At 35.5% G+C, this 27,004-nt stretch overlaps 1 protein-coding gene across 1 annotated transcript in view; it reads left to right on the top strand.

Moving 5' to 3' along the window:
• Positions 1 to 27,004, top strand: part of LOC123308569 (ribosome-releasing factor 2, mitochondrial) — a 226,114-nt gene that overhangs the window by 185,045 nt on the left and 14,065 nt on the right. Inside the window, exon 9 of the mRNA XM_044891290.1 lies at positions 24,146 to 24,292. Within this exon, the coding sequence (XP_044747225.1) occupies positions 24,146 to 24,292 (147 nt within the window). The remainder of the gene's footprint in view (positions 1 to 24,145; positions 24,293 to 27,004) is intronic.

The raw sequence follows: 27,004 nt of genomic DNA, 5'->3' as shown, positions 1-27,004 counted from the left end.
ACATCACAAAGCTTAGTTCGTTTGCAACGAAATGCGGTTCCCACAATATATGAGTTAGGTAAAATACCTACACGTTTATATGATGATTGATTTTGGGAAAGTAATTTGTTGTTGTGAAATTTCAATTTTTCCTGAGGCCTGAAAGCAAGGAAAATTAGGAATTTTGCCTTCTTTTGTAAAGGCTATTACTACTATTTCACTTAGATATACTAGCATATAGGAATATACTTAAATTTCTTTCCATTAAGGAGGAAGCAGTTCGACCACCAAAAATAAGAATTCTTTCTGATATTGTGATTTCACCACAAACGGAGATTATTGACGCAGTAGTAAATACATCTGCTCTACCAACTTCTGAAACTAGTCCACGAAAAACTGACGATTTACCAAGAATTTCAAATCTAATGAGCTCTCTTATAGAGAATTCTCCCAGGAAAAGAAAATTACTCACAATATCCATCTAAAAATGTTATTTGGATTTGCACGCAGACGGAGAAGGAATTGAAAAATTATATTTCCTCTGCTGGTTTGAACATCTTACTTGATGTTTTGACCAATAGAATACTCAGAGAATTCACCAATAAAATTTATTCTTAGATTTAGTTGTACATAGTTTAAACCAATCTGTACTTGATAGTCACAGATATTTATTAGTTAAAAGCGTTGTTTATAAATATATTAATGTAAGAATGACATATAATGAAAAGAAGGCGAAATGAAAAAATTAGTATGAGGCACTATATTAATAAAATTATTTTATTAAAAGGCCAATAAATCATTTACTTTCACAAATCTATATTGTTTCCCTCTTGTTCATCTGGGTATAATACTAGTAAATATTGTCAAATTTCATTCAGATTTCTCAAAAACCGAGTCAAAAACTTTGTTTGGGTGCTCACATTCAAGAAGATACCTATACATCTCATTGAAAGTTTTTTTTGGTGTAGCAGGGGAAAAATCTGCAAGACAGACAAACACACCCTCTCCTGAGGGGGAACAGTGTGGGGATTCTCACTCTCTTGAGCTCGAGACCCACTAAAAACCCTTAACTGCTTCTTCATAGGTTCCGGGTATTTTGCCTATTAACCAGTTGACTCTTATGGTTTCTGGACTCTCACACGATCATAGTCGTGTTGATAGTTGTATGCTGCTTATAGCTTTTATAGGTTAAGCTCTTCTTTGGTTACTTAAAATCCTCAACTGATCTCTCGGTCTTCGGTGGTAGGTTCTTGACCTTCTAGCTTCTTCCGTTAGATCGTAGTCGACTAATCTTCGTAGTTCCTCATTTGGATGTTGTTTGGCTTTGTCGAATATCCTTTCCGCCTTTCTCTTCATAAATTCTGTAACTGGTTCCCATTCCAAGTCCTTGTAGATTTGTTTGCTCCTAACAAACCAGGGACATCCATCGCCATTCTAAGGAGTTTATTCTCAGTGGCCTGTATTCTCTTGATGTGGGTCTTGGCTGCGAAGCCCCATGCCGCCGATCCATAAGTGAGTTGTGGTCGCGCGATAGTTTTAATCATCGTCAACTTGATGTTCTTATTCATATGACTTCTTCTGCCTATGAGTGGATAAAGTTTACTCATGCGGCTTCTGTTTTATCAACTGCACATTTGAGGTGGTTTTTCCATGTAAGTCCTCTGTCAAGCTTCACTCCTAGGTATGTTGCTTCATTTTTCCATTCAACTTCTCCATCAACTTCAAGGTTTTCTTTCATCCTCAATCTTCTCTTTTGCAGTTATATTGCTTGTGTCTTTCTTCCATTGATTTGGATTTTCCATTTGATGCACCATTTGAGTAATTCATCTATGGCTTCCTGCAGTCTCTGGTGTATGATCTCTGAGCGTCGATGTCTGAATGCTATTCCTGTGTCATCTGCGTACAAGGTGAGCATATTTCTAGCATTCTTCGGGATATCATAAACGTATATTACGTAAAGCAGAGGTCCAAGTACCGATCCTTGAGGCACTCCCGCTTCCAATTGTCTGGTTTGAGAGGTTGCTCCATCTATCTTCACATAAAAGTTTCTATTCCTCAGATAGTTTCTTATAATCTTGCATAGCTTGGTCGAATATCCTGCTTTTTTCATCTTGTAGATAAGGCCTTCGTGCCATACTTTATCAAAAGCTCTCTCGATATCCATCAGAACTAATCCTGTGGCCTGTTTGGTCTGCATTCCTTCGGTGACGTATTCTATGAGCCGTAGCAATTGGAGTTCAGTCGAATGTTCTCGTCGAAATCCAAATTGTTCGGGTGAAATTATCTTTTCCTCATTCAGCCTTTTAGCGATAACCCTCTCGACGATTTTCCCTAGTGCTGATAGTAGGCTGATTGGTCTATAATTTTGAGGAAATTTCCGTTCCTTTCCCAGGCTTGTTGAAAACTATCATTGGTGCAGTTTTTCATCTCTTTGGGTAATATTTGGTCCTCATCACTCCGTTTGTAATATTCGTCAAGGCTGCTATACCTTTTCTAGGCAATTTCTTCAACATATAATTCGTTATCCTATCTTCTCCCGGCGCTTTCCTGTTTTTCAATTTCATTATGATCTCTTTGATCTCTGTTGGTGAAGCCGGTTTTGGAATGATTTCGGTTTCCGGTGGTTCCATCATCTGTTCTTCGTTTTCCTCCACTTTTTTTTCTAGATCTTCATTGTCATCATCATTTCTGTAGTTCATTCTGGCTTCTCTCTCAATTGAGTCGGCAAGTGCTTCGGCTTTTTCAAGTCTCGTATATACCATTCCTTTGCTCCATGCAGTGGCGGTATAACTGTCCGTTCTCGTCGTAATATTACGAGATCCCACTGCAGAATTACTACGTTCATTACGTACAGAGATAAAACCACATTTTGACATATGTTTATAGATAGGAGAGTACACTGATAACACCGCCCAGCGAGCACAAAAACATCTCAGAGATGTTAAAAGTAAGAGATTTCGAGACATTGAACATCCACTGCGATGTTCTGTTTATACATGAATAGAACTTTTATAGAACAGCCAATGTCCGGCTATTATATGGATGTCCCTGGGATGTCACAAAAAGAACTACTCAGAAGTTTTTTTGATAGCCTTTTCATGTACACAATAGAACATTTCTAAAGCGCTTTGCGCACACGAAATCGCTGTTTGTATTATAAGACTTTATATGAAATTCTTTTGTGAGGCCTTTTTTCTTTCATTTGAATGTTTGAGGATACCACATTCAATTTTAAATGAACTACAAAGTTTTTAAATGAAATACAGAATACTATATAAGAATAAAAATATTTTAATGATACTTCAACAGGTACAAAAGGAAAAGAAATCACATTTCACATAAAAAATTGAACAACAAAAAACAATTGATAAATATTATACTACAGAAAGGGAGAATAAACAAAAAAATATATCACATTCAATAAAACAAACATAAATAACCAAAAAGAAATATCACATTTAACATAAAAAAAACAGAAATAATAGAAAACAAACTGATTTTAATTTTAGATGTACCGAAAGGGAAAATGAAAAAAAATTTATGAAAAATTTATTTTCCCTTCATTTCATCGTCCCTCCTCTTCTGCCTAATATGCCTAAACCAATCTTTGGCATAGAGTTCGAATACTTCCCTAGTGATTTGGAATTTTTTATGGATCACATCTGCAAAATAAAAACAATTCAAACAATTAATTCACAAAATATATGAAGGTAACGATGATTTTTTCCTATTAAAATAACAGAGAAAATAGCTGCATGAAAGGATCTGGAAGATTATTTGAGTTGTATAGCTCCTGACCAGGTTGATTTGCGAAACGATTTTATTTATTTAATTATAATATTTGTACTGGTATTTAAAGATACAATACAACAATTTAAAAGAGTTTTCAAAAACAAGAACTTTTCTGGGACAATTTGAATTATTTTGTGATTCACAAGTGATGAATGATTATTATCATCGTCGGAAGAGTAATCTTACAAAATATTCTGGTAATTATCAACGGCAGAGATAGATTATCGAAATATGTTGAAATCCTCGATGATATAGCTTTAAACTTTATGAAGTTATTTCTTGAATAATTATAATAACCTTCCATATACCATTCGATTACTCCAACCAAAATACAATGATCCCTTATACCTAGTCCCAAATACACAAATAATATTAACCACGTAGCGTGGATTCTTTTGAGGTTATATGTATGTTTCTGGACATTATACTATACATTTAATTCATGTTATACTTACTTATTAATTTTATTTGGTTACTATAAAGAGATCGATCCTAAATTCACAATCAAAACCAACACAGAAGTAGTTAATATTATACAAATCACCAATCAACTTTCAACTCCGAACAGTCCGAAGTCCAAACTACGAAGAAAGTGGAAATGGCGGCAAAATGAAATAGGTGAATTGTATATTGTTTATTTGGAATAAACCTCCCAAGGAAAACTATGCGACGCCAAGAGAAGATATCATCCACACGTTTACATTATTTTCAACACGACAGTACCTCTCAGTAGGTAGACGAAGAAATGCCACAGATGGCACAGATCAGAACAAATAAAGATTTCCAATAGCCTTTGGAGACCTCTTTGGGAAGTGCATATTACGTTTCAAAGAAACATCCTCATGCCAACATTTTCGAAACATCCCAAAACATCCCAGGGATGTTTGTGCTCGCTGGGCGCAGCCTGTCAAAAGTGGCCGCAAGTAATTTTAATTAAATTAATGTTAATCAATATTCCAAGAGAAATTTCGTTCACTCCGTTTTGAAATAAAATATCATCCACATCATAACAATGCATGTAAAAAATACTAAAATCCATAGCTGCCGTTGCACACTCGGCCGCAACTACCTCGCAGCCAGGAGTAAGCAGGTAACATTTCGATACATTTCTACGTTCATGACGTACAGGGATGTTTTTGATATCAAATTAAAGCTAATTTTTTTTCGAATAGGATGATGTAAGGCTGTCTGTGAAAAAGTAGCCGCAAGTTAGGTCTGCCATCTGTTAAAATAGCGAGATATCCGAAATATCTATCTATCTGTTATCAGTGTACTCTCCTATCCATAAACGTATGTGAAAATGTGGGTTTATCTCTGTACGTAATGAATGTAGTAATTCTGCAGTGGGATCTCGTACTATTACGACGAGAACGGACAGTTATACCTCCACTGCATGGGGCAAACGGAATGGTATATACGAGACTTGAAAAAGCCGAAGCACTTGCCGACTCAATTGAGACAGAAGCCAGAATAAACAACAGGAATGATGATGACAATGAAGATCTAGAAAAAAAAGTGGAGGAAAACGAAGAACAGATGATGGAACCACCGGAAACCGAAATCATTCCAAAACCGGCTTCACCAACAGAGATCAAAGAGATCATAATGAAATTGAAAAACAGGAAAGCGCCTGGAGAAGATAGGATAACGAATTATATGTTGAAAAAATTGCCTAGAAAAGGAATAGCAGCCTTGACGAATATTACAAACGGAGTGATGAGGACCGAATACTACCCAAAGAGATGAAAAACTGCACCAATGATAGTTTTCAACAAGCCTGGAAAGGAACGGAAATTTCCTCAAAATTATAGACCAATCAGCCTACTATCAGCACTAGGGAAAATCGTCAAGAGGGTTATCGCTAGAAGGCTGAATGAGGAAACAGAAGAAAAACCTTGAAGTTGATGGGGAAGAAGTTGAATAGAAAAATGAAGCAACATACCTAGGAGTGAAGCTTGACAGAGGACTTACATGGAAAAACCACCTCAAATGTGCAGTTGATAAAACAAAAGCCGCAACGAGTAGACTTCATCTACTCATAGGCAGAAGAAGTCATATGAATAAGAACATCAAGTTGACGATGATTAAAACTATCGCGCGACCACAACTCACTTATGGATCGGCGGCATGGGGCTTCGCAGCCAAGACCCACATCAAGAGAATACAGGCCACTGAGAATAAATTCCTTAGAATGGCGATGGATGTCCCTGGTTTGTTAGGAACAAACAAATCTACAAGGACTTGGAATGGGAACCAGTTACAGAATTCATGAAGAGAAAGGCGGAAAGGATATTCGACAAAGCCAAACAACATCCAAATGAGGAACTACGAAGATTAGTCGACTACGATCTAACGGAAGAAGCTAGAAGGTCAAGAACCTACCACCGAAGACCGAGAGATCAGTTGAGGATTTTAAGTAACCAAAGAAGAGCTTAACCTATAAAAGCTATAAGCAGCATACAACTATCAACACGATTGTGATCGTGTGAGAGTCCAGAAACCATAAGAGTCAACTGGTTAATAGGCAAAATGCCCGGAACCTATGAAGAAGCAGTTAAGGGTTTTTAGTGAGTCTCGAGCTCAAGAGAGTGAGAATCCCCACACTGTTCCCCCTCAGGAGAGGGTGTGTTTGTCTGTCTTGCAGATTTTTCCCCTGCTACACCAAAAAAAACTTTCAATGAGATGTATAGGTATCTTCTTGAATGTGAGCACCCAAACAAAGTTTTTGACTCGGTTTTTGAGAAATCTGAATGAAATTTGACAATATTTACTAGTATTATACCTAGATGAACAAGAGGGAAACAGTATAGATTTGTGAAAGTAAATGATTTATTGGCCTTTAAACAAAATAATTTTATTATTATAGTGCCCCATACTAATTTTTTCATTTCGCCTTCTTTTCATTATATGTCATTCTTACATTAATATATTTATAAACAACGCCTTTAATTAATAAATATCTGTGACTATCAAGTACAGATTGGTTTATACTATGTACAACTAAATCTAAGAATAAATTTGTATTGGTGAATTCTCTGAGTATTCTATTGGTCAAAACATCAAGTAAGATGTTCAAACCAGCAGAGGAAATATAATTTTTCAATTCCTTCTCCGTCTGCGTGCAAATTAAAATAACATTTTTAGATGGATATTGTGAGTAATTTTCTTTTCCTGGGAGAATTCTTTATAAGAGAGCTCATTGATTTGAAATTCTTGGTAAATCGTCAGTTTTTTGTGGACTAGTTTCAGAAGTTGGTAGAGCAGATGTATTTACTACTGCGTCAATAATCTCCGTTTGTGGTGAAATCACAATATCAGAAAGAATTCTTATTTTTGGTGGTCGAACTGCTTCCTCCTTAATGGAAAGAAATTTATGTATATTCCTATAAGCTAGTATATCTAAGTGAAATACTAGTAATAGCGAACATAGAACATGACAACATTGAATAAAGTTCCATCAATTCCAAACGTTCTCCACCGTGGAAAAATGCTATGTTGCTCTGATGAGGCCAAATGAGGCCGAAACCATGGTCAGCATCTGCTTTTCTTCGGTGGGACGTACTCCATTTGGGGCCTTGACGATGGCAAATTGGCTAGCTCAATTCAGATCGTAACACTTGTCGATATTCATATCGTCGGGTGGTATGCATCTGAATTTATCCTTATTATTACTAGTAATAGCCTTTACAAAAAAAGGCAAAATTCCTAATTTTCTTTGCTTTCAGGCCTCAGGAAAAATTGAAATTTCACAACAACAAATTACTTTCCCAAAATCAATCATCATATAAACGTGTAGGTATTTTACCTACCTCATACATTGTGGGAACCGCATTTCGTTGCAAACGAACTAAGCTTTGTGATGTCCGATGAAAACATTCTGCTGTAAAATATTTGGAACAAAACACCTCATAATTCGAAGGTTGCCAGATTCCTCGGTTAAGAAATTTCACCCAAGATATACGTCTTAGTGGGTCTTTAGGAAATCTGTTAAAATAAAGTTAATCTAATAATATACATTACTATCAGATTATCAAGATAGAAATGGAAGAATTACGTATACGGATCTGTTTATTACTCATTCTCACCTATGAAATGTTATTCCTGTGATTTTCTTTTTATCTACCTCGTCTCTGCTGGAACAACTGCGTAGAGCACATGACACCATTTTATTCTCCAATATGAATCGGAATCATGAACGCAATTTTGTAAATGTGACCAGAATTGAACTCTAAAAAAACGCAAAACTGACAAAAAATTCATAAATGTCAGAGTCTCGTACCGATATGGCGGATCTGATACCATTTTAGTCGAATGATGACTTCTCTCTATCATTCTATCTCGATGGTGCGAAGCAATGGATGATGTTGAAAAGCTCAAGACGCTTACTCTGCACTTGGCATGTCATCAAAAACTGGAATATTCAAGGCAGGAATAAATTGAAGAAACCGGATAATAAGAAAGAAATGAAACTAAGAATGAGAAATATCTTGAAATGATTCTCAGAATCAATCATCATATAAACGTGTAGGTATATTACCTACCTCATATATTATGGGAACCGCATTTCGTTGCAAACGAACTAACCTTTGTGATGTCCGATCAAAACATTCTGCTGTAAAATATTTGGAACAAAACACCTCATGATTCGAAGGTTGCCAGATTCCTCGGTTAACAAATTTCACCCAAGATATACGTCTTAGTGGGTCTTTAGGAAATCTATTAAAATAAAGTTAATCGAATATCAAATAAACAATTTTTCTTCAGACGATAATAATATACATTACTATCATATTATCAAGATAGAATGTTTTTCAGTACGAAACTAAACCGGAACACGTGTGAAAGATCCCATTATATCAGTAGATATAAATCGAAACATCGGGTGAAAACCCGATGGTACGAAATGAGTCTAACTCTCTCTTACTTTATTTCGGATATCTCGCTATTTTAACAGATGGCAGACCTAACTTGCGGCTATTTTTTCACAGGCAGCCATACATCATCTTATTCGAAAAAAAGTTAGCTTTAATTTGATATCAAAAACATCCGTGTACGTCACGAACGTAGAAATGCATCGAAATGTTGCCTGCTTACTCCTGGCTGCGAGGTAGTTGCGGCCGAGTGTGCAATGGCAGCTATGGATTTTAGTATTCTTTACATGATGTGGATGATATTTTATTTCAAAACGGAGTGAACGAAATTTCTCTTGGAATATTGATTAACATTAATTTAATTAAAATTACTTGCGGCCACTTTTGACAGGCTGCGGTGTTATCAGTGTACTCTCCTATCCATAAACGTATGTGCAAATGTGTGATTACCTCTGTACGTAATGAACGTAGTAATTCTGCAGTGGGATCTTAGACTATAAGCGTTTTTGCATTTTCCAAACCGAGTGATCTATTGTATTCAGTTCACTCAATCTCTGGTGCCATCTGTTATTACGCAGTTCTGTTAAAGCATTTTTCAATATCTGACTAGACGAATCCAAACGATAGGCATGAGATAGTCAGGATTATTGGTCTGACGCAAGAGAGAACGGACGAGAAGACGAAGGCAGATGTTTTTTCGGCGAGGTTAGACGACCGCGAGATGACCACACTTGTAGTCATTGGGAACCACTTCCAGAGGAGTGGCAAGAATGAGGGACCGACGGAGTTGGTGAAGCTCGAGAACATGCTGAGCCTGTCGCCCTAGGGGTCTTGCGCGACACCATCTCGAGGCTCGCCGATCTACCCCTTACTGAGCGGCCCCGAGAGGTGAATGCATGGGTTGCTGCCCCGATGTGTGACAGAGCTGACTCATACCGCATTTGCAGTGGCATGGAAAGACGACATACAATTTCTGGATAACTTTAGTTAACGAGAAAACTTTCGGCGCGTCCGACGATTATATTATTATTACGTCCAGTTTCATAATCGAATTAAACGTCACTTTAAGCTTAAAGCTTCCTTTTGAGTCATTTTTAGTAGGGTTAAAGGAAGCTTTAAAGTTAAAGCGGCTTTAGGTTTGATTATGAAACCGGCCGTTAGTCATCTAAACACAATTTCTGAAGTTGAAGTTGCCCTACGTTTCTTAGTTTTTTCATCTTTTTTAGATATATATATATATATCATACAAAATACCAAATCATTGAAATGAAAATTCACACTATTCTATAAACTAAAAACGAAACATAATATGAATCTAAAAAAGATGAAAAAACTAAGAAACGTAGGGCAACTTCAACTTCAGAAATTGTGTTTAGATGACTAATAATAATATAATCGTCGGACGCGCCAAAAGTTTTATATATATATATATATATTCGGGAGGCGGATCGGGATATCTCGGCTTTGCGCCTCTCGGGGTCATACTCCCAACCGGCTGATCGTACAGTGGAAGAACTCATTGAGGAGTGGAGCTCCAAAGCCTTGCACGGAAGATATCCTGGTTGCCTGAAAAAAGAAAATATCAATAAAAAGGAGTCGTTAACTTACCTGACAGCAGGGTATCTCTTTCCGGAGACAGAAGGTCGACTGCTGGCAATACAGGACCAAGTGGTGCCCACAAGAATGTACCAGAAAAGTATTGCCAAACTCGACGTACCATCTGATCGCTGTCGCAAATGTTCCCAAGCACCTGAAACATTACAACATGTGACTTCCTCTTGTCCTATACTAGCTCCAAGAGATTACCTGGAGAGGCATAACTCCATGGCGAAGATCTACCACCAACAAGTTGCGTTGAAGCTAGGTTTACTCCAGGAAGAGCTACCATCTTACATATATGTCCCAAAACCTCTACTACAGAATGCACGCTACAGACTATATTGGGACTCCACTTTAGTGACGGATCGAGAGGTGATGCATAACAGACCTGATATCGGGCTCTTCGACACCGAACAAAAAACATGTATACTCATAGAGTTCACGATCCCGGCGGACGATAACATTGCGAAAGCTTACACGGAGAAGATTACCAAATACGGCGACTTGGCATTTCAGCTGCGTGAACTCTACAATTTGAGGACGATCAGCATTCTCCCGATCATCATATCGGTGAATGGCTTGGTGGAGACACATCTACTGGAGAACACTAAGAGATTACGCCTGGAACCTGATGTCATTTCTGCTTCCCAAAAGCAAGTCATCCTGTATACCACCCGAATCGTTAGAAAATTCCTACAAGGATTATGAACACTATTTTGATTTTGACAATTTTTTTGTCCGATTAAAGTTAGATAAAACCCATAGAGATGGTGAAGGAAAAAAAAAATATTGTTAAACTGTGGATGCTGTATTGGGTGTTGCCACCTGTTTGTAATAAATAAAATAAAATGAATAAAAACATACCAAAAAAAAATGAAAGAACATACAGAGACCATAATGACAACACTGAGATAAAAGCATTAAAAGAATCCAACATTGATCTGGTACGCCTTTTATCTTCGCGAGATTCCCATGAAACCAATAGATTAAGGGTTCATGATGAGAAAAAAGTCCAATGAATTGAAGGAAAAAAATTCTGAGATTTCGGGAAAAGTTCAAGAAAAAACAGTAAAAAAGACGAGCTTTGCAGAGAAAATCAACAATAAAGCATCATTGAAAGAAATAAATTCAGTTATTATACATGACCAACGGATAGAAGAACCATTCACAGTAGTAACTAACGCCAAGAAGAAAAGGAACAACTTCGTAAAGGGCACTGCAACCCCCAACAGCTTACTAAAACAAGCTCCAAAAGGAAGAAACTGGATATGGATTGGAGGTCTGCAATCTGATACAACAGCTGAGAATATCCAATCATATGCGAGAGAACAATGCCCGAATAATGACATCTTATGTTTTGATTTAAAGTCTAAAACGCCTAAGAGGTCCTTCAAATTCGGTAGCAGCGACCTGTCACTTGAAGAGCTCCTTCAACCTGGAGCATGGCCTGATGGAGTAAGAATGAGATTATTTCGAAATTCGCAATCAATTCGAAACTAATCATACTGATTCTGCCACTCTCCAATAAGACCAATAATAAAAAATAATATACTTCTAGCCTTAACTTGGTATTACCAAAATGTTAGAGGATTGCGCACCAAATTTAATGGGTTTTCACTTGCAATCTACAATATAGACTATGATGTAATCTTTTTGTGATGAGATTCAATAGATTAAAATCACCACATCTGTTTGAGTACAAAATGGACCAGATAGTTTCGAATGGTTCGATCTATAGAGCACTTCGTCCGTATAAATTATCGAGATGATTGACAGGCGGACAGTTTGTTTTCTATTCGCAAGACGTCGTCACCAACGAGGACAAAATCTGCCAGATGAACCCGAGTCCAGGCAACGTAACATGTTCACGATGTAACAGGCGGTTTGGAATACTACTAGAACTTCACACTGATCAGGGACGTAACCTCGAATCTAGCATGCATGCGAATTGTTAGCTAAGCTAAGAAGACCGCGCACAATCAAACTGTGGGAAACTATCTAACGAAAATAGAGATGACCTTTGGGTGGTCTTTTCACCAACAGGTAAACTGAAAAAAAAAGGAGAATCTTCTGTAGATTTAGTCACCGTATTCTAAGCGATGAAGTACGCCCCTGTCTTCTTCTCGCAAATATCGGTTGAAATTCATTCTGGGAGGATTTTGCATTTCCTGAAACTTTTTAGGGTTTTTTCCCAATCTGTGGAACAAAATCAATTAAAAAAATTGAAATAGACGTTCCTATACCTATATAATTATAATTTCAAATTTTTTTTTTCAGTTCATTGTCAGGCAACAATTTTTCTACTTGACTTGCTCCTGAAAAATAAGTGCAAGAATTTACTCAGGAGCAAATCGTTTATTTCAATTTTTTCAATCGATTGTTCCATAAATTGGGAGTGAAAACTAAAAAATTTCAGGAAATTCTTCTTGCAGGTTCGAGAATTCCTGATTATACCAGCGCCATCGGGAAGCTTGTAATAGTGTAGATATAAATATAATAATGCAAATCAAAATAAATTACTATGTATGTAAATAGTGAAAAAGTGGTAAATTGAGCAATTTAATCAACTGAAAACGTTACAGTAGGCTAACCAAATTCATTAGAAAAAAATTATATTTCAAGTCAGTTCTGAAACGTTTGTAAAGGGTGAACTTATTCGAAAATATTTCAATATATGCATTTTCGCTTTGCAAAGGTTACGTCGCACACAAAAATGTTTGAAAATATTTCGGGAATATTGAGAGTAGATTCTGCCATAGTTCGAACCGCAAATTAATGGAGGAGAGTAGAGAGAAGGAAAACGATCGCTGCTTTGAGACCACAGATTATACCTACCTAAAATATGTACCAATAGGTAGTTCATATTTTTGCCAAGCTGGGCATACGCGGACGTTCTTTACCTTCTTATCATGTCTCGTGGCGGTAATCATGCTATAAAGTACGGCGTGGCAAAAAAACTGTCGCCGCCGATACACGTGATAAATTAATTCAGATGATTTAACACATGATAGTTCGTTAGCAAATCCTTTGAATGAAAAGAGCGTTTGTGTATGGGCAAAAAAGTCATAAAAAGTGTCCTTTGGAAGGGCATGTAGGCATATAGTAATTTTCCAAGGGATTTAGGACGACTGGACTCTCAATTTACTTCAATTCTTTACGAAAGAAGCCTCTCAAACATAGAATTTTTTTCAAAACATGGTCTCGATTCGCTTCCGGACAAATATGCGATACAGCTTCACTAATCTATCGTACCTTTTTTTTTAATTCCTATTGACGTATTCTTTGGACTCTTCTTTCCATAAAGCTAGATGAGATTTGTAAGTCTCGATAAATTATTTTATGAATTCCTTTGTAAATTGACCTAAATCAGCCATGTCCTGTAATCCAATTCCGCCTCAAAAATTCACAAAGAGAAGCGTACCATGCAATGGCGCGCGGACGAGTGGGTGGTATCTTTTAAAGGGGTTCGCCGCATTCCAGATAAAATAATCTCTTCCCTTCCGTTTGCTCGTGGCGCGTGCAGCCAGTCATACACATACATATATTATTATTTGTAATAAAGAATGATCACGTCTAAACGGGGAGGCAATGAATACAATAATGAGGATAAATTCAGACGCATACTACCCGCTGATATGAATATCAACAAGTGTTACGATCTGAATTGAACTAGCCAATTTGCCATCGTCAAGGCCCCAAATGGAGTACGCTCCACCGAAGAAAAGCAGATGCTGACCATGGTTTCGGCCTCATTTGGCCTCATCAGAGCAACATAGCATTTTTTCTACGGTGGAGAACGTTTGGAATTGATGGAACTTTATTCAATATTGGCGTGTTCCAATGGGTACTATACATTTACCCAGAGCGCCACCCAATATGAAACAGTGTCCGATTCAATCCCCTCCAGATATAAACCAAGACGAAGACAATAGCATATGTCCCATATTTTCCCTAATTCAGTACGCCGATTCGCTTTGCGAACGTCAGACATATGACGAATTGAGAAGTCTGGGAACGCGTTCAGATCACGGCAGAAATGATGCCAGCGGTAAATAATAATAAAGAATGATCACGCCTAAACGAGGAGGCAATGAATACAATAATGAGGATAAATTCAGATGCATACTACCCGCTGATATGAATATCAACAAGTGTTACGATCTGAATTGAACTAGCCAATTTGCCATCGTCAAGGCCCCAAATGGAGTACGCTCCACCGAAGAAAAGCAGATGCTGACCATAGTTTCGGCCTCATTTGAGCAACACAGCATTTTTTCTACGGTGGAGAACGTTTGGAATTGATGGAACTTTATTCAATATTGTCGTGTTCTACTGGGTACTATACATTAACCCAGAGCGCCACCCAATATGAAACGGTGTCCGATTCAATCCCCTCCAGATAGAAACCAAGACGAAAACAATAGCATATGTCCCATATTATCATATCATTATCATATTATTTGTGTTCTGTGTCATACACTCACGTTCTATCATGCCGTAAGGCATGTCATATTCATCTCGAAAATAACCTCCGTGTATGCCCAGCTAATAGCCGCGCTGGCGATTACAGGATGGCGAAATTTTGATTTAAACATAAACCAGTTAACTTCCTGATGGCAGATGATTAGAATATTATCATTTTCGATTTTTGATAAGAGAATAACATATGACCATGCTGAAATGTGTGCTAGTGTAATAGTGGTTTGGCATCGTAGAGAAAAGAGGAAGAGCTAAAATTTCAGAGTGCATTTTCGAGAGAAAATTGGAAAAAACCTTACCTCAAGAATCGACTCGGAATCAATATGTGTCTCAAGACTGTCAAGAGCACTTTTGCGATGAATATATCAAAAAATATAATGGATTTTTTATAAACGAAATCGAAATTGTCATCTCTCGTGAGATGTGGACTCTTCTTAGTAAGAATATCTAACCAATAGGTAAAACATATTCAGAAGTGGATATTCTTGAAGAATTTTGTTGGCATAACATAATACATATACGGTTTATAACGGTTCTTAGCTGAGTATTGGAAACATAATCTACTCTAATAAGTGATAAATCTGATATTGCTACCTTTTGTTGTCTTGATATGTTCTACTCCTCGCTTCGAATGTATATAATTTTGAAGATTACATTAAACCAACTAACATATCCTGTTTTCAATAAACAATGGTAAACATGTAGATATATCTTTTTTTTTATCAGTGATTTCTTTTGAATTTAATTTCGTCATTTATTGTGAATGAATATAAAGTTGATTACTTCGTCCCCTTTCAACGTGAATTGCACTATAATATTCATATTGCATATAAATCAGATTTTCGCTTTAAAAGATGGAGCATCAGAACTCGATTGAAGAAATGTTTAATTGATGTAACCGATACCTACTCGATGAAAATCCATAATTGAACACATTATATGATTTTGACAAAATGAGTTTTTAAACCACGATCAGTTTACCTTCCCCACCTGACGATGATATTGTGATAGCGAAACACGCTTCGAACACAGAACACAATCAATTTCTCTTTTTTATATATCCCCAAACAACAATTAGCACAGACAGTATCACCAGTAGAAAAATCACAATCGAATACTATAGAAAGCGCGAGTTATATATCCGAGAACGATGAACTTCGTTGGAAGATCGCAGGAAGTGCAATCTCAGCATCGTCTCATTTTCCAAGAACTAAGAAAGTGTACCGAGGTTATAAATTATAATTTTATTATCATTGAATCAGTTCTGACATAACTTTCACTGTATAAACGTATTGTACGAAATATAGCTTTTTAAAAACGCTTTTCCTGCCTTAATAAATATAACTGGCGCAGTCGACGGAGTTTCACGGAGTTTTCATTGTGAAAAACTTTAAGAGTTCTACCCTCTTTTTTGTGAAACGAGAACCTACCCACAGCAGTTACAGTCAAAAATCCATCTAGGAGGAAGAAGATTATGCAGTTGTGGATAATCATAACAAGGTGGTGAGCGTATTTTTATTCATTGATGTCAGACTCCTCTAATCCTAGTATTGATTCTGTAGCGGAAACCAATTCTGAATTAGAGACAGATTTGTTAGAATTATTTAATAATCTTTCACTTAATAGTAATAATAAAATTTTGAATATGCCTAACGCACCTGAAAACTTTGATATCAAAAATTTAAGCATCATTCCCGATTTCGATGGGAATCCGAATAAATTACATAGGTTCATTCAAGCTTCGGAAGCAATTTTAAATCACTATTTTGATGTTGAAAATCAAAATAACTTCCAAAATGTGTTGATATTGAATGGTATTTTGAATAAGCTTCACGGCAAAGCGGAAGAAGTTGTCGCAATTCATGGAGCTACCAGTAATTGGAACGACATAAAAAATTCACTTTTATTACATTTCGGTGATCAACGAGATGAGAATTGTCTTAATCAGGATCTAGTTAATCTGAGGCAAAATTTCGGAGAATCTCCTCATGACTTCTATGAAAAAGTAATTACATTATTAAATACAATTTGTAATTATATTGATTTGAAATGTGAAGTTGGATTTAGAGCAAGTAAAAGAGATTTTTTCCAAAAACAAGCTTTAAAAACCTTTTTAGCCGGTTTAAAAGATCCTTTGGGTCCTATTATTAGGGCTATGAGGCCTAATTCTTTATCTCAAGCACTACAATTCATAATTGAAGAAGACAATATAAAACATTGCCAAAAATCTAATCAAACGGTAATCAATAATTCCAGAAAATTCATGAATTATAGTAATCACAGAAATAATTCAAATAATTTTTCAAAATTTCGTCAAAACTTTTCCACAATGGTACCCATCGAACGACAAAATTTTGTTACGAATCAGCAATTTCCTAGCAGACCCATTACTATTCAAAGAAATATAAGTTATAAAGAGCCGAAATTTTTCAGTAACGCTCAAGTTTTCGGAAAGCAGCAACAACCTGCACCTACTCCAATGAGTATATCTACTAATCATACTAAACAGAGAACTCAACCAATGAGTACCTCAACAAATAATAGATATTTTACAAACAGGCAAAATCAATCCTTTCCTCAGAAACCAAATTTTATAAGTGAAGAGCTTTTTAATACCGAGTATCATAATAATCCTCACAGCTCTAATGAAGAATTCAAAAATGACGAAATTGCTGAAGATTACGAACAAAATTTTCGGAACGTTCAATTTCAGACCCACAGCACATAATAGAATTTCATGTTTCTAATGGTAAACGCGAATTACCTTATATTGAAATTAAAAATCCCCCTCTTAAATTACTAATCGATACAGGATCAACAAAATCTTTTATTAATCCAGATTTAGCCAAAAAATATTATTCAAATTTCATATTCAAAGAACCATTCACTGTCTCAACAGTCCATCAAACCTCTCATCATCAATTTTGTGCCAATATTCCTATATTTGCTGAGTTTAATAGACATAATGAAAATTTCAAATTCTATCTATTCAAGTTTCATAATATTTATGACGGTTTAATTGGATTAGATAATCTAAAACTATTGAACGCGTCTCTTGATTTTCATAGTTCTAAGCTCAACACTCCTTTTTCAACAATGCCAATAAAATATCAAGAATCAGCAAATAAAGCTCCATTCAAAATTAAAATTGATGCGAATTCTAGAATCATTGCTAAAATTCCAATCAAACACCTATCTGGTGACGTGATAATACCAAAACAAATCATTCAATCTTGTGAAATTTCTGAGATTGTAACTTGTTCTAAAAATGGCCTAGCAAACGTGGAAATTTGTAATGAAACCAACGAAGATGTTATCCTCATTTTAAATAAACCGATTGAATCAATTTCTATACAGAATAATTTCGAAATCTTTCAAATGGAAACTAATAATAATTCAGAATATATAAACGTAGAAGAATTAATCAGAACCAATCATATGAATGAAGAAGAAAAATTTCACATTTTAAAATTATGTCGAAAATATCCAGATATCTTTAAGTTAGAGAATCAACCCCTTTCTTTTTCAAATCAGATAAAACACTCTATTAAAACTAAAGACGATATCCCTGTCTACACAAAATCTTATAGATATCCTTTTATTCATAAAGAGGAAGTTAAAAATCAAATAAATTCTATGTTAGAACAAGGTATTATCAGACCCAGCCAGTCACCTTGGTCATCGCCGATTTGGGTAGTACCAAAAAAAGCTGATGCATCTGGTAAACAAAAATGGAGAGTTGTCATAGATTTCCGAAAACTCAATGAGAAGACTATTGACGATAAATATCCTATACCTAATATAAATGATGTTCTTGATAAAATCGGCAAATGTCAATATTTTACAACACTAGATTTAGCTAGCGGATTTCACCAAATAGAGATGGATCCTGCTGATATTCCTAAAACAGCTTTCAATGTAGAGAATGGCCACTACGAATTTCTACGTATGCCATTCGGATTAAAAAATGCGGGTTCTACCTTTCAAAGGGTAATGGATAACGTACTCAGAGGACTTGAGAATTGTTTAGTCTATCTAGATGACATAATTGTCTTTTCAACATCATTACAAGAACATATTGTTAATCTTTCAAAAGTTTTCAAAAGGCTCAGAGAGGCCAATTTCAAAATTCAGTTAGATAAATCAGAATTTCTAAAAAAGGAAGTAGCTTATTTGGGGCATATTGTAACAACAGATGGAGTCAAACCAAATCCAGACAAAATTCAAGCTATCAAAAATTACCCAATACCTAAAACAACAAAAGAAATTAAAGGATTTTTAGGGTTATTAGGATATTATAGAAAATTTATCCGTGATTTCGCGAGAATTACCAAACCTTTAACAGCCTGTTTAAAAAAAGGTGCAAAAATCGAGCACACCACATCGTTTATCAACTGTTTTGAATACTGTAAAAATTTATTAATGAACGAACCTATTCTTCAATATCCGGACTTTTCAAAAGAATTTATTATAACTACAGACGCTAGTAATTTTGCCATTGGTGCAGTCCTATCACAAGGAAAAATTGGTAACGATAAGCCTGTCGCATATGCATCAAGAACTCTCAATGATAAGGAGCAAAATTACAGTACAATTGAAAAGGAATTACTCTCTATCGTTTGGGCAACTAAGTACTTTAGACCTTACATTTTTGGCAGAAAATTTAAAATCGTAACAGATCATAAACCATTACAATGGCTTATGTCACTTAAGGAGCCTAATAGTAAGCTTTTAAGATGGAGATTAAAACTCGAGGAATTTGATTTCGAAATTGTTTACAAAAAAGGTAGTTCTAACACAAATGCAGATGCTCTATCGAGAGTCGAGATTCACAACAAAGATTTTTTTGATTATATGGAGAAATTTAATAAAGAATTTTCCGAGAAAAATACGAATAACGATAACGAGTCGATGATTGTTAATTTGGAAGAAGCAGACGTTGAGGAGATATCATTCGAGAAATTTGAGAAGCTTTTTAATGCAAATGAAATATATTATTGTTCAACTGTGACCGAAAAAATTGGCAATTTATTTGATGCTCCGGAATCCGACTCCCTTGCTCATTGTGTATCTGAAGATTTTTATATGAATAAAGGTATTGCACTTGATTTCAAAGAAAAATTCGGTAAAGTTCAAGAACTCAAATCTCAGAATAAAAGAACTGGAGAAGTGGCTAAAATTTCGCACAACAAAAGAAAAATTTATTACTTAATAACTAAGGAATTTTATTACCATAAACCACGATATGAAGCAGTATTCGAATCACTTTCCAATCTCAAAGAATTGTGTCAAAAAGACAATGTTAAATCCTTAGCATTACCAAAAATTTCGTGTGGTTTGGATGGACTAGAATGGAGAAAAATATTCAGCATGATCAACTATATTTTTGCAAATTCCACCATAAATATTAACATTTATTACTTATCTCAAGACGATTTAATCAATTCCAAGAATATTGAAAATCAGTATGAATCGGATGGTAATACTATACATTCCAATCACGAAAATCCAATTCAAGAAGTCCCCATTTCTGAGAAAATTTTAAATATTTTTGACAATCAAATAGTTTTTGAATTTGTTTTTCATTCCCCGGCGGAGGTTAGAATAAAAAAATTTTTTTCGAGCAAACAAAGAATTTTTGTTCAAATATCTACTAACGATTTAAAAAAGGAAATTATTGACTTTTTCAAAACATACTTAAGACCTAATATTCTTTACGCTTTGTATTTCACAAAAGATAATTATTATGAAGAAATATGCGAAATTCTCAGAAAAACATTTAAGCAATCCGCTTTCAAATTATTGAAGTGCAGTGAAATATTAGAAGACGTGGAAGAAAAAGACGAGCAGGTTAGAATTGTTCAAAATATGCATGAGGGAAAAACAAACCACAGAGGAATTTCTGAAACTGTTTCTAGAGTAAAGAGAACATATTATTGGCCTGGTATCCAAAATGATGTAACGGAATATATTAATAATTGCGAATTATGTCAAATTAATAAATATGATAGAGACCCTCCAAATCAAAAATTAATGCTTACACCCACGCCATGTAAACCCTTCGAAATTGTGCACATTGACACTTTTCAAGCACAAAACAAGAAATTTCTTACAATTGTCGATGCCTTTTCGAAATACGCCCAAGCATATCCATTAATTTCTCTTACAGCTATAGAAATAATAAAATCTCTGGTAATTTTCATGACGCATCACGGTTCACCGTCAACAGTAGTGATGGATAATGGAACAGAGTTCAAAAATAGTATTGTATCTGAATTTCTTGAACTACACCAAATTTCTCCTCATTATATCACAGTAAATAATTCACAATCCAATGGTATCATCGAAAGATTTCATTCTACTATATTAGAACATTTGAGAATTTTAAAAAGTAAAAACAATGATTCATCAAATATTGAAGACTTAATGCCCTACGCAATATTTGGATATAATAATTCTATTCATTCCTTGACGAAGCAGAAACCTATTGACATAATTAACGGCCATTTGAATAGTAAGGATCCCCTCAATATAGATGTAAACAAAGCCATTATTAATAACTATGTAGAGAACCATAAACAAAAAACTAGAGAAATTTACAAAAGACTGAATGAACTGATGGGGGAGAGGAAGCAGAACATCATAGAAAAGCAAAATCAAAATAGACATGATCCTTTAACGTATAAACCTGGTACTATCGCGTACAGAAAAATTAAATCCAACATGAGAAATAAGCTTTCTCCAAAGTTTTCGAAAGAGAAAGTACTACGTAATCAGAAAATTAAGATAGAAAGTGATAAGAAAATTTTGCATAAACAAAACCTCAAAAAACCTAAAACTGAATCTAAGAAACTTTTTCAGGCTAATCCTAATGATTCTGGTGACAGCACAGGACATTCAAATAATAAACCTGAAGGACAATCCGGGAGTCCTTCCAATTCTCCTAGGGAAAGCGAAAGTTAGAAGCAAATTTCACAGATTCATACATTACTATGACCATCGCCACACAGTTAAGATATTTAGAATTTCATTATAAGACAGTATCTAGTACTATTTTAAATACTTCAAGCTCCGTGTTTCGTACAGAATTGGAAAATCATAAAAAGTTTTATGAATATCAATTAAGCTCAGCAAAACAAAAATTGAAAAGTTTGATACCAATGGGAAGATCAAAAAGAGGAATTATTGATGGATTGGGAACCATAATAAAAAGTATTACTGGTAATTTAGATGCAAATGACGCATTGCATTATGAATCGGCATTAAAAGAACTTCAAAATAATCAGAAGGATATTATGTTCAATTTAAATGCAGGTATTTCATTAACCGGTGAAGTAATCGAAAATTTCAATAAAACTATTTCTGTCCTCAGAAATAATCAAAAAACAATTGCTTCCCAACTTGAAGGAATTTCAGGAAAATTTAATCAATTAAGTGATAACTTTTATATGTATATTCAGATTAAAAATCTCATGGACCAAATCGGAATATCTATCAATATTATTATAGAATTAATCGATGAAATTGAAAACGCCATTAGTTTTTCCAGACTCGGAATATTGCATCATAGCATTATTAAATTTTCCGAATTATATTCAATTATCAATAAAACAAAAAATTTATATGGTTCAAGTAATCTGATATTCGTCGACGAGAGAGAATATCACAGATTCTATGAATTGATAAAAGTAGATGCATATTTTGTTGAATTCAGAATTGTTTTCGTTCTTCATTTTCCCATTGTACACCCCGAACCTTTTTCTCATTACCATTTATTTTCAATCCCAACTATAAACAACACTATTATCATTCCCAAAAATACCTATCTGACAAGCAATGAAAAATGGTATCAATACGCCTCTTCGCCTTGTATTGATTTACACCCACTGTATTACTGCGAAGACGACAAACTCAATAATGGGTCAGAAGTAGAAGATTGCCTGTTCCAGCTACTGCAACTCCAAAAATCCACTGGTTCCTGCCAAAATCACCCTGTGGAAACTAGCAAGAACGTTGTCCAGAAGATTGGTAATGGAAGATTCATCATGTTAGCTCCAACTGGGATGAAAATTCGCACAGTATGCAGAAGAACCGACGTCAGCACATTGAAGGGAAACTTCCTGCTAAATGTACCAAAAGGATGTCATTTCGAAAACTCTCAAGAAAAATTCTACAACGACAAGGAAATCTTGGAGGGAGAACCAATGTACCTTCCTCAAATTGCTGCCGAGTTGAATGCAACAACCCTAACTGCATTCAAAATAAAACTAGAAGATTTTTCATTGGACCAAATACACAAATTGAAGAAGAAACAAGAGGAAATTCAACTCTTAATGGAAAAGCAAAAAAGTACCAAATCATTGCATGAAGTCCTGATAATTATCATTTATTTGCTATTTTTCATAATTATCTCCTATTTTGGATCGAGGAAAATTAAGTTGTGGCTAAGATCCAGGGTTCCAAGAAATCAAACAGAAACAGAAGGATTCCAACCACGAGCAGTTCCACGAAATCAACCAGAGAGAGAAGAATCCCAAGCTAGAGCAGTTCCATTCTTCACTACGTAGGCACCTTTCTGAGGATGGAGGAGTTATATATCCGAGAACGATGAACTTCGTTGGAAGATCGCAGGAAGTGCAATCTCAGCATCGTCTCATTTTCCAAGAACTAAGAAAGTGTACCGAGGTTATAAATTATAATTTTATTATCATTGAATCAGTTCTGACATAACTTTCACTGTATAAACGTATTGTACGAAATATAGCTTTTTAAAAACGCTTTTCCTGCCTTAATAAATATAACTCGCGCAAATATCTATATCTGATAATAATCGTTCAGGAGTACCTGGAGCTTCCTTCAATAATTTGGAGCAAACACTAGACTTTTCATAAACAGTCTTGGATGAAGACATTTTATTCACCCAATATATGTGGTGTTATATCTCATCTCATCAAAAAATTAACTATTCTTATGACAGTTGTTGTGTTTGCGCTGAAAATCACATGTGGTGTTTAGGTCGCGCGCTTCTGTTCTTTGGCGAAAGAAAGCATGATTTTTATTTTTTTCGAATATGGCCTACCTTCTTTTGAGATCTGAAAATATCACGATTTCATATAAATAGTGACGAGGTTTCCTAAAAAAATAGTTTCATAATTGTGCCAGAACTGGGTCGTGATTAAAGATTGAAATGAAAAATAAAAATTTCTTAACATCATTGGTACCTACAAATTCTATCAATATCGTTCAAATATCTTCCAAGGGCCAAATCAGCATGCGTACACCCCTAGGGCCTTTGTTTTTGGATGATTTTTTTGATCGATAACATAATTTAATATCCTTTCATTATTCAGTACTTATTGATGGAGCCATCTTGATTTTTGTGGTACTAATTTGCTATTACAACTGATAAATATTTTTGTTTCTAGATGCTGCAACAACAAGGCACTGATATACTCGAACCTGTCATGAATATAGAAATTGTAATTCCAAGCGATTATTTATCACCACTTTTAGCGGATCTGTCTAGAAGAAGATCAACCGTTGAGGAAATTTCTATGAGGGAAAATGTTAAGGTAAATAAATATATATTTCGAATTTATGTTATTTTAATATTTTAAAGCAGAATATTTTTCAGTTGATATGCTCTCTTCATTGTGTAGTTTTCTCAACATAGGTTAGGTACTCATTTGATTTATTTCTTTGAAAACCAAATATTGTAGGTTATCCTCCGTACAACCATTTGTTTTTGGAGAAGTACCTTGTTTTTTCACTCAGTTTCTATTTAATGGGTACTACTACTGCTACAGTGTTGGTATATTCAAATATTGTATTTTTTATGTATCTCAGTTTTGAACAATGACTTTAGCCTTACGGCTTTCACACTCCTCTCCAGAAGAGCATCCACTCATATGAGATATCAAAAGGATTAAGCTCTGTTGGAGCCTTTTCCCGGTTTTCGGTCTCATGGTGGTGGTCGGATGCGGGACGCTGTAACAGTAACATCACCCGGGCTAGGCGAACGTAGCGAGCCGATGTTGGAAACAGTAATAAGTAACAACAACCGCGCTAGGATTAGTGTACAGTGTTAGAAGTTCTTTCGTTACTGTTGTTTCCAATATGGCACTAAAGAGCCATACTAACTAATGAGGAACTGAAAGCTATATTTATTTATTTTTAAATAGTCAATAAGGTCATTCTTGCATTTCAATGAATTAACTTCATTCAAAACTCTGAATATAAAATAAAAGACTAAAATACAGTATGAATGTCAATAAGGTGTAACCTAATGTAATTTGCACAAACAACGATCTTTTGATCTGGACAATAACAACACAACAAGACTCATTCACAGAAGTCTCTCGAATAATCAGTATTCAATCAAATTCCCAAATCGTATGCTCGAAAAATCATTCAACACGTCTACTCGCTTGAACGTATCGCACTGGAATGACATTTTTTTTTTGTATAGCAGAGGGAATCTGCGATCGTGAAAACACGGGGCCCTATCTCTCGCCCAGAGGAACCCATTTCTAGGGAACACTGTGGAGTTACTCACTCTCCTGAGTTCGCGACCCACTAAACCTAACATGCTTTTCATTGGTTCCGGGCATTTGCCTATAAACCATTTATCTCTTGATCGGTTAATTTCTTCTTGCACATTGTCGTGCTAGGGTTTTCATGTTCGTCCATTTCGGATATCTCTTCTTAGTATAGTTTTAATAAGTTTCCGTACTCATTTTAATCCCCCCTCAATTGATCTCGCGGTCTCCTTTTGTAAATTCTCATTCTTCATCTGTCTTCTTTCGGATAGTAGTCCACTAGTTTCCTGAGTTCTTCGTTTGGATGTTCCTTCGCTGAATAACTTTTCAGCTTTCCTCTTCATAAATTCGGTGATGGTTTCCCACTTCAAATCTCGATATATCTGTTTGTTCCTAACAAACCAAGGCGCGTCTATGGCACATCGTAGTAGCTTGTTTTCTGTTGCCTGAATTCCTTGTATATGGCTCTTTGCCGCGAATCCCCAAGCACCTGATCCATAAGTCAGTTGCGGTCTAGCAACGGCTTTGATTATTTTTAATTTTGTCTTATTTGACATATGGCTATTTCTACCTATTAGCGGGTATAGCATATTCATCGCTGCCTTGGTTTTGTCGATGGCTTGTTTGATATGGCTTCTCCAAGTTAGACATTTGTCTAGGGTGATACCTAAATATTTCGCTTCGTTTTTCCACTCGATTTCTTCTCCATCTACCTCTAGATTTGTTGTAGTTCTCAGTTTCCTCTTCTGCAGTAATATCGCTTGGCTCTTTTGTCCGTTGAGCTTTATTTTCCATTTAATACACCAGTCATTAATTTCATCTATAGCTTCTTGTAATTTTCCTTCTATGATTTCTAGCTTGCGATGTCGCATTGCGATTTCGGTGTCGTCGGCATATAGTATCAGCCTTGGAGATTTTGGTATATCGTGAATATATATGTTATACAGTAACGGCCCAAGTACTGACCCTTGAGGCACCCCTGCTTCCATATATCTGGTTGTGGAGTTTTCTCCTTCCCCTTTTACGTAGAATCTAATGTTCCTCAAATAATTCCTAATCAACTTGCACAGTTTGATTGAATATCCAGCATATCTCATTCTGTAAATCAATCCTTCATGCCATACTCTGTCGAATACTCTGGCGACATCTAGTAGTACAAGACCTGTTGCTTGTCTATTTTGGAAGTCTCAGTAATTGCTGTTCTGTTGAGTGATCTCTTCTGAATCCGAATTGCTCTGCTGGAATGAGATTCAGATTTTCAGTTTCTTCTGTAAGCCTCCTAGCGATTACCCTTTCTACTACTTTTCCTAGGGCGGACAATAAACTTATCGGCCTGTATTTTTGGGGGAATTTTTTGTCTTTGCCTGGTTTGTTGAACACTATGACTTCTGCAGTTTTCCACTTTTTCGGATAGTGTTCAGTCCTCATTATAGCGTTTGCAATATTTGTGTGAGCTGCTATACCTTTTCTAGGTAATTTCTTCAACATAGCATTTGTTATTTTATCACTTCCGGGAGCTTTTTCATTTTTTAAGCTTCTGATTATCTCTTTTATTTCAAATGGAGAAGTTGGTTTTTCTATTTTGTCGTCTACTGGTGGTTCGTCCATTTCTTCTTCGTTGTTCTCAACTAGTTCTTCCAGATCATCATTATCGTCATCAGGTCTGTAATTAATTCTCGATTCTCATTCTATCGAGTCCGCCAGTGCTTCTTCTTTATCGATATTCCTATATGCCATTCCTCTTTC

The sequence above is a fragment of the Coccinella septempunctata genome, chromosome 2, assembly GCF_907165205.1.
Source record: "Coccinella septempunctata chromosome 2, icCocSept1.1, whole genome shotgun sequence".
NCBI classification, from domain to species: Eukaryota; Metazoa; Arthropoda; class Insecta; order Coleoptera; family Coccinellidae; genus Coccinella; species Coccinella septempunctata.
Note: the sequence above shows the minus strand (reverse complement) of the source record. Positions and strands in the feature narration are given on the sequence as shown.